Consider the following 8,872-nt stretch of genomic DNA (forward strand, 5'->3'; position numbering starts at 1 on the left):
ATGTCCCTGCATCGTCTTCCTGCCTGGCTCATCATCGTGGCATATGGGCTCCTGATGCTCCTCATCCAGGGCCAGGGTGAGGCTGCCATGGGTAGGGTGGTAGAGACCAGGTTGGATCTGCCAAAGTGCCCAGAGACAGAGCCTGAGCCTGGAGGGAAGGCACCAGGGCGGGGGAGTTGGTCGAGGAGACAGATGAAGGGGATGAGGGGCAGGAGGGCGAGCCAGAGAGGGTCAGAGCTGCCTGAGGACACCCCCATGGAGGAGTGAGCTAGTGTGAGGGGATTCTGAGGAGCACAGTATGGGCAAGTCAGAAGCCTCCTGGCAAAGGAACAGGGATAGGGACCTTTCCCTCCTGTGTGTGGCTGTGGCTGTAGCTACTACTCATCCTTGGATAATAACAACAGCAATAAGAGCTTGCTGGTTACATTTGGCTCTGAGTGTTTTGACCCCTTGGCCAGAGAAGTGCTGGCACATTTTGTAGGGTCCATAGGCAAGGTTATTGGTCCTGAGGGATACAGAAGTCCCTGGTACCACTTCTCAAAGCTAATCTGAATGACTATTGATATCCTTTCACTAGCGAACCCAAGCTAGCATGCCTTGGATTGTGTTCTGGGACAAAGGGGATGTACTATATACCTGCTAGAAGTCTCTAGGCCCTTATCAGAAGGTGCTGGCATAAGATAACCAAGCCCAGGGAGTGTCAGCAGCCCTGGATCCCTTCCACACCAAAGGCTCCTATTGTGGATGTTGGACATAGACCCAACTTTCCCAGTCTAATCTGCACAGAGGAATCCATGTTAACCTTTCCCCCTTGGACCACCACTGATAGGCTTCCTCCCTTACCTGGGGCTGAGAGAACCATAATTTTATCAGCAAGAAGATTTCTTTACCTTCACTGAAAGATTCTATTTTCAACAGTCTTTTTTCTTGAACTCACAACCAAAAAAAAAAAAAAAAAGACCTGAGTCCAGAGAGGATATATAGAATTGAGTCCCACAGTCTTCTTCCCACCCAGTCCTGGCTCCTCCACAGGCCCATCTAGGTCTTGAATAGGGTCCAGGTCTTACACACTATTCATCTTTGTCTCTCACCTAAATGGTCACGAACCCATCTTTTCTTGTGTGACCTTTTCCTCATCTGGACACGGGGACACTTCCCACCACTACATACATACATGGGTGAGATTCCTCCTGCTGGTTCATGCAGGCCTTGTGCTCAAGGAAGCAGCGACATTATGTCATCAGACTGTGAGCAGGAATATTTAGTAGGCTTTGTCCTTTGTAGTAAGTAATATCAGGCATTAGTGGCCAGTCACCACATGAGTAACATGGACCACGATCCCTCTGGCATGGCATTGTGTGGAGACAGCATGTTGGTAGGGACAGGAGTGTGTCTTTGGACTTGGAGGGATGCTGGCCAATTTCCTTCTCTGGTCCTGTGAGTGGCTGCTGCCCTGGCCTGACCTGTACCAGGTAGCATCAAACATGCAGATCCTAGGGGATCTGGTGAGAGAGAGGAGGAGGTTTGGAGTTTTAAATTTTTTCTTATGGAAACAGCTCAGATCTACCACATTATAGAGTGAGTACTTGAACCTGGGGGAGGGAAGGACCCAGTGATGTGGGAGCTGGGGAGATGACAACAATAGCAGGAGAACTGTGGACCTGACTGCCAACTCTCTGCACCCTGAAGCACAGAGAAGACTGGGGCATCCTGAGGGCTGCACAGCACCCAAGTGTGGACCCATTCTGCAGAAGAGACAAGAGTTAAATGCAACATACCCAACATCAACCTTTACCCAAATATCATGACTTGGACAAGCCAGATATATCTAGCTTGACTTTTGGTTGCCTCCTTGCCTTGATACCCAACCCCAGGCAGGACAATTTTGTATGGTCTGAATTCATAGCTCCCTTCCTAATGTCTGTTTCTCTTTACATGAATGATTCTTCTTTATGTCATGTCTTGTCTTCTCAAGCATGAGATCCTTAAGAATGGGAAACTTTAGTTCCATTCCCACAGTCCTCCTAGTGCATGACATGACCTGGCACAGTGAGTGCAATGGACACTCCTGCCCCATCAGCCCAAAAGACATTCTGCTGGCAGTTGCTAGGGCTGAAGGATCGTGGCAAGACACAGGAGCCTGGTGAGTCTGAAGGAATAGTCTGTGAGCCAGTCGAGTGATAGTGGTGGTGGCGATAGGGACTAGGGATGAGCAGAAAGATTCTGAAGCGAAGGTTGACAGATCAGGGTTCCTCTACAAGGCTGAGCTAAAAAGGGCCAACCAGGCCCCATGCTGCAGGTCAGCAGCTGAGTGGGCAAACCTGAGCCTGAAGTACATCTCTCTGCCCACAGGCCAGGACTCAGTCAGCCCCATCCGGATCACCCACACCGGGCAGGTGCGGGGCAGTCTCATCCACGTGAAGGGCACCGATGCGGGGGTCCACACCTTCCTGGGAATTCCCTTTGCCAAGCCACCTGTAGGACCACTGCGCTTTGCAGCCCCTGAGCCCCCTGAACCTTGGAGTGGTGTGAGGGATGGGACCTCCCACCCAGCCATGTAAGTTCTCCTGGAGTCTGGGAAACCTCAGGGCTGGGGTTGGGGTGGGTAATCCGAGCCCTGGGCCAGGCTGCTTTGGCTCCTTCATCTAAACTGCACTGCAAGGCCTGGGGCTGTAGACCAGTGCTAATGTGTTTTTTGCAAACTAATGCACTGGCTTTGAAACCCAGGCCCTAAATGAACAAATATATCCCTCTGCATTGGGGCAATTCCACACTCATTCTTCCAATGCAAGAGTAACTTTGCCAGGCCCCTGGCTCAGGGCTTGGAACCCAACAGGCATTACCTCCAGGTGTTGAACACAAGAGCAGAAACACATGTCCCTGGATATGGCTTACTCCAGGTGATCTCTCCCACCAGGGGAGATGTGTCTGGAAGAGGGTCGGCTTGGCTCTCTGAACCTATAAAAGACCTTGACTCCAGCAGTCGATGCTGCAGATCCCTGAGGAGGGCAACAGTGGTGGCTCCTTGGGGACCCCACCCACAGGGCCAAGGGAAAGGAGCATGTGCTTACAGCTCGAGACACAGTGGAGGGGTGAGGTTTTCTGAGAGCCTCAAGTTGGGCTGTGGGATGCCCCATTTCCCTTCTGTGAGAAATAACCTCCATCCACTCAGGCACCACCTGTGTGGGGACACCTATGCTGTTCCAGGCCTGAATGGGGACAGGGATAAGTGGTGAATGTCAACAGGGGCAGCCAGGGTTTCCCAGACAGGGCCCTAGAGTCAGGATTGCCCAGCTTCAGAAGGAGGTGGAATCAAGTGCTCCACAATCTTGAGGCCTCCCTGGGGGTGGGGAATCCATCCCTGCTTCCCCAGAGCCTGTGGCCTGGAACTCAGTTGGAAATGACTTGAAAGAAAGATCATGTGAGGCAAGGCATCAGTTAAGGCAGGGAGTGAGGTTGTCTGGGATCAAGTCAGGACCTGAGGTCTGAATTGACCACTGCTCAGCCCCTGGAGTAAATGTATTCCATTGTCACCAGGTGTCTGCAAAATACAGATAAAATGAATACAGAGGATCTGAACCTACAACGAATACTACAAAGTATAAACTTGCCTCCCGTCCCCATGTCAGAGGACTGCCTGTACCTCAGCATCTACGCGCCTGCACATGCCCGTGGGGGCTCTAACCTGCCTGTGAGTGTTAAGTCATGGTCAGTTGAAGGGTGGGAGAACATTTCTTTGAGAAAACGATTAGAAGTGGTCTTGGGACATGGTTCATGGTAGAGAGCTAGCACAATGCTGTGAAGCCCTGGGATTGACCCCAGTACTACATAACAATACCAACGACACTGGAAGACATCAGCTGGCCACCACTGTGGTGTGGACTACCATGTAAAGTTTCTCACTATCAGCTCTAAAAAGGCCTGTTATTCAGACAGGAAGTTCACCTAGGCATGGAGTCAAAGAGCCCTGGAAGCTCTCAGAGGCCAAATGTTCTGACCCACTGATCAACTCACCAGCTTCTACCCAGGCGATCCCATTCAGGTGCCCAAAAGCTGCACTTTGAGATCACTATATTCCACGACCATCATTTACTTTGAGGGACAGTGATTGGAAGACACTTTAAATTAATGTTCAAGTGAGGTAATCACAGAAACATCAATTTTCTTTTCTTTTCAGAGTAGTTCTGAGAGGAATAGATCCAGGTTCTGAATCCTGGTTAGACTCCAAAGTATGGGAGGCCTGATCTTCCAAATTGAACTTACTCTGTCACCAGTACCCTAGGTCATAAAGTTTTACTAGCATTCTGGGTGAGCAGCTACACAAGCCAAAGTGGTGTTCAGATGAGGGGTTCAGCCAGGATCAAGTTGGGCAGGGTAGCCACACATGGTATATCTCCTGATTTCCCAGGTGATGGTCTGGATCCATGGTGGTGGCTTGGTGATGGGCTCAGCTTCCATGTATGATGGTTCTATTCTGTCAGCCATTGAAAATGTACTGGTGGTCACTATCCAGTACCGCCTGGGAGTTCTGGGCTTCTTCAGGTGAGCCTGGGACAGGGAGGGTCCATGGGGCTGAGTAGACAGAGAACCAACCATTGATCATCATCCTTTCCATTTCTCAGCACTGGAGACCAGCATGCCACTGGCAACTGGGGCTACCTGGACCAAGTGGCTGCCCTACGCTGGGTCCAGCAGAATATCGCCCACTTTGGAGGCAACCCTGATCGAGTCACCATTTTTGGCGGGTCTGCAGGTGGCACTAGTGTGTCCTCACTTGTGTTGTCTCCAATGTCCCAAGGACTCTTCCATGGTGCCATCATGGAGAGTGGGGTGGCCCTGCTGCCTGACCTCATCACCAGCTCATCTAAAGATGTCTCCACAGTGAGTATCCTTTACTGCCCACCGCCAAATCTGCAGACTCACCCTTTAACTTCAGAGCCTCTGCCACTCTGTCTGTTCCATGGGAACAAAGACCATGCAGGTGTCTCTGGAACTTGCCACCACAACAGGGATTCTGAGGAGCTCAAAGGTCAGAATCACACACCTCTGCCTCAAGTAGTTGATTTTGCTCCATTTTGATCTACAAAGCTGCACCCTGGGGGCCTCATCCTCAGAAGACCCATGTAAAGCAGGTGTGATGGCTCCTCTGGCTGACACCTGAGCTTCAGGGAAGGTGGAAGGATTTCATACTTGCTGCAATACACACATGGCTCCCTTTGAGAATTATGGGTAACCTGCACACAGCTGAGACCTTAGGCTGCAACCCCTTCCCTGTCTGTCAGATGATTCAGCCTCTTTTTGGTGCCTTTACAGATGGTGGCCAACCTGTCTGCCTGTGGGCAAGTAGAGTCAGAGGCCCTGGTGAGCTGCCTGCGGGGCAAGAGTGAACAGGAAATGCTGGCTATTACCAAGGTAGGGCTGAATGGACGTCAGTGAGGAGACAGGGGTTATGGTGGAAGGAAAATACAGTGCTTTCTACTGTAGAACTATGATCTCATTTCCAGGGCTTGGTCTTCTTGTATCCTCATAGTCCTGGATGGGAATTGAGATAAAAATATGCTGAACCAGGTGTAGAATCTCTGAATGTATCATGGGTTGAGTTAGGATGGGTTGGAGGTAACTCATGTGTTATTAAAAAAGAGACTTTCCTTCCCGTAATCATGGACTTTGAATGCCCCCTTAGCCCTTCAAGATCATTCCTGCTGTGGTGGATGGGGCCTTCCTACCCAGGCATCCCCAGGAGCTTCTGGCCTCTGCTGATTTTCAACCTGTTCCTAGCATCATTGGTGTCACCAATGATGAGTATGGCTGGGGCATTCCAATGGTGAGTCCCCTCTCCAAACTGCCACAATAGTGTCAAGTGTGAGCGGCTTTAGACTTTGTAGGTCCTGTTCATCCCACCCCAACTATAAACTTCACTTCACCACACAGATCTTGAGCCCACCTGAAATCCAGAAAGACATAGACAGAGAGACATTGCAAGCTGTTCTGCAGAGAATAACAGCACAGAGGGTGAGACTCCTGGGGTTCTGGGCCAGGCAGAGTGCAGCCAGTCTCTCTTCCTTTTCAGCAATGACCATGAACCAAAATTGATCTATGTGATTTGTGGGTGGAACCACTACAAAGCTTGACAGCATTACCCTATTCCCTGACACATCCCAAACACCAATCCCTGCCCTCTAAATCCTGCCTCCCTGCCCCAGAGATTGCTTAACATGATACTCCCTGATCCCCTGGACTAGATGAAGTTGCCTGCCGAATGTGCTGACCTATTGATGGAGGAGTACATGGGAGACAACGAGGACCCCCACACCCTGCGACTCCAGTTCCAGGAGATGATGGCGGACTTCATGTTTGTGATGCCTGCACTCCAAGTAGCACATGATCAGAGTGAGTGTATCTGAACCTGAATCCTGGCTTCCTAGGAGACAGCTCAGAGCTGTGGGTCCCAGGTGAGGTCTGGTGTCAGGTCCTGACACATGTCTTTATCCAGACCCTGGTCTCAGGCACCTACCTAACAGCCCTCATCTCAGTAAATCCTTATGGCTAGAGTAAGAGATAGACATCACGCTAATTTTACAGAAGAGGGAACAAAGGTAGTAGCAGTCAAGGACTTGCCTGTGACCACACTTCCAGGAAGTCCAAGATATGACTTAACAAAGAGCCTTTCAACTGCCCCTGATCCATTCTGGGCTTCCAAGCCACTGTGAAGACTCAAGTCAGTGTTGGACCTGGCAATCTTGACACCAAGAGTGACACATCCTGTCCACCCTCCAGGTTCCCATGCTCCTGTCTACTTCTATGAGTTCCAGCATCGGCCCAGCATGTTTAAGGACATGAGGCCGCCACATGTGAAGGCTGACCATGGTGATGAGTTCATCTTTGTCTTTGGGTCCTACTTTAGTGGCATGAGAGGTGAGTTCTCCTTGTTCCACAGGAGCATTCTCCTGGTTACAGGGTGGCAATTACTCTCATTGTACAATGAGAATCTGTAGCGTAGAGAGAACGTGAGATCCAGTGTCTACCATCTTACAACAACAGATCATTAAGGATTAGACCTTTCCCAGTCCAAGCTATGCTCCTTCCACCTGTTACCACCCAACTTTGGTGTCTAGTATAGGAGAAGATGGGGTTGGGTAAAAGCCAAATCATTTCTTAAATGATTTCACAGTGTCCAAAACAAGTAAACTTCTAGGCCAAGGAGAGCCCAGTGTTGGGCTGGGAGTAGTAAAGGCAGGTTGGGCAAGCAGAGGGCCTGGCCCCCAAGACTGTTGGGAGAGGGAAGGGACATAAGCCTGGGACTAGGGTGGTGATGTGGCACAGGAGTGAACAGCTGGATGGGTTGGCCAGGATCTGGAACCTTGCCTTCCTCCTCCCACAGTGGAGCTCACTGAAGAGGAGGAGCTGTTGAACAAGAGGATGATGAAGTACTGGGCCAACTTTGCTCGAAATGGGTGAGGACACCTGCACCCCTCAGGCTCCCAGAGGGCACAGACCCTCCAAAGCTCCCCTTATCTGAGGTGACCCCATTAGTAAATGTGTGTCCTTCATCACATCCTAGCCCCCTCTCCAATGGGAAAACTCACACTAAAAGAGGGTGCTTTGTGGGTACAGGTCACTGGTCTCTTCTCACAGTGGTACAAAGGGTGAGCCATAGTGCTAGGCTATGGGAGCCAGCCTCTCACAGGGAAGGGCAACACAGGGCAGGCTAGTGACACTAGTGAGAGGTCATTACTTTCCTACATCAGGACACCTCTCCCCATTCTCAACACCTCTGTCTGCATGGCTGACTGCCCTGTCCATAATTGGGGTTTAAGGTCAGGTCTGAGTTCAACAGAGCTCAGACTGACCCTCGCCCTGCCATGCTGGGAGGGCATGTGCACAGGAACCCCAATGGAGAGGACCTACCCCAATGGCCACTGTTCGACCAGGACCAGCAGTACCTGCAGCTGGACATCCAGCCTGCTGTGGGCCAGGCCCTGAAGGCACACAGGCTGCAGTTCTGGACCAAGACCCTGCCTCAGAAGATCCAGGAGCTAAAGGGGGCTGAGGACAAGCACACAGATCTCTAAGTTCCTTGTCAGGAAGAGAGGGGTGTGCTAGGTATGATGGGGTCTTCCTGTGGTGCCCACACATGCCCACCCAAGAACCAGGGTTCACCCACTCATTCACATAGCTATTCCTCCATCCACTCCGCCATGGGTCCTCTCCTGTTAGACACACTCAGTAATTCCCAATGTAAGCCCACCTTCCTCCTCACCCCACTGTGCCTGAGTCCCTCCCTCCCTTCCTCCCCTCTCCTTCCCTACAACCCCTCCTATCCCATCCTCCTAGTTGCCACACCCTCCCATGCTGACAGAGAAGTTTGAGGAAGCAGAGCTGGTACTTTTCCAAATCCCTTGCCCACCTCTCAGCAAGTACCCATGTTCTCATACTGATGGGACCTCTGTAGAAAACCTGTACACCAGACGCCCCAGTGTTTCACTCCATCAGGCTCCTGTAACAACAACAACAACAGCAACTACAACAACAACAGTAATAATGTAGTGAGGCACGGTGGCACATGCCCATAATCCAAGCCACTCAGGAGGCTTAGGGAGAAGAACTACATACTCTGCACAGGCTGGCCACTTGGGGAGACCTGAGCTCAAAATAAAATAACTAGTTCCAGGAGAGTAGCCCAGTGGTAGAGTACTTGAGAAGCATGCACAAAGTCCCGGGTTTGATCACAGTGCTACCACCAAAATATCAACAAATAAACACAATAAACTCGGTAGCTTATAAACAATGCAAATGTGCTGTCTTCTGTGTTGGAGGTGACAAGCCCAGAATCAAGATGTTAGCCGATTTGTTGTGTGGGGAGGTCTTGCTT

The 8,872-nt window shown here is 50.8% G+C and overlaps 1 protein-coding gene across 4 annotated transcripts; it reads left to right on the forward strand.

Annotated features, from left to right (window-relative positions):
* On the forward strand, positions 1 to 8,072 carry LOC113177566 (cocaine esterase-like). 4 transcript variants are annotated; one of them, XM_026382114.2, is made up of 12 exons: positions 1 to 76; positions 2,353 to 2,557; positions 3,538 to 3,691; positions 4,409 to 4,542; positions 4,623 to 4,881; positions 5,314 to 5,412; positions 5,684 to 5,824; positions 5,932 to 6,012; positions 6,243 to 6,390; positions 6,778 to 6,915; positions 7,382 to 7,454; positions 7,886 to 8,072. In XM_026382114.2, the coding sequence occupies exons 1-12, from the start codon at positions 1 to 3 to the stop codon at positions 8,070 to 8,072; spliced, it is 1,695 nt and encodes a 564-aa protein (XP_026237899.2). The 4 variants fall into 4 exon arrangements, with proteins under 4 accessions (XP_026237899.2, XP_026237902.2, XP_026237900.2 ...); XM_026382117.2 differs by having other exon boundaries at positions 6,249 to 6,390; XM_026382115.2 differs by having other exon boundaries at positions 6,249 to 6,390; positions 6,778 to 6,867.
* Positions 8,073 to 8,872: the final 800 nt, after the last annotated feature.

The sequence above is a fragment of the Urocitellus parryii genome, chromosome 15, assembly GCF_045843805.1.
Source record: "Urocitellus parryii isolate mUroPar1 chromosome 15, mUroPar1.hap1, whole genome shotgun sequence".
Lineage (NCBI taxonomy): Eukaryota > Metazoa > Chordata > Mammalia > Rodentia > Sciuridae > Urocitellus > Urocitellus parryii.

Bases quoted from the DNA above. Each gene is read 5' to 3' on its own strand.
- LOC113177566 (XM_026382114.2), top strand. From the start codon at position 1: ATGTCCCTGCATCGTCTTCCTGCCTGGCTCATCATCGTGGCATATGGG. The intron at 4,882-5,313 runs GTGAGTATCCTT...GTGCCTTTACAG, and splicing joins CATCTAAAGATGTCTCCACA to ATGGTGGCCAACCTGTCTGC. The intron at 6,391-6,777 runs GTGAGTGTATCT...TCCACCCTCCAG, and splicing joins CCAAGTAGCACATGATCAGA to GTTCCCATGCTCCTGTCTAC.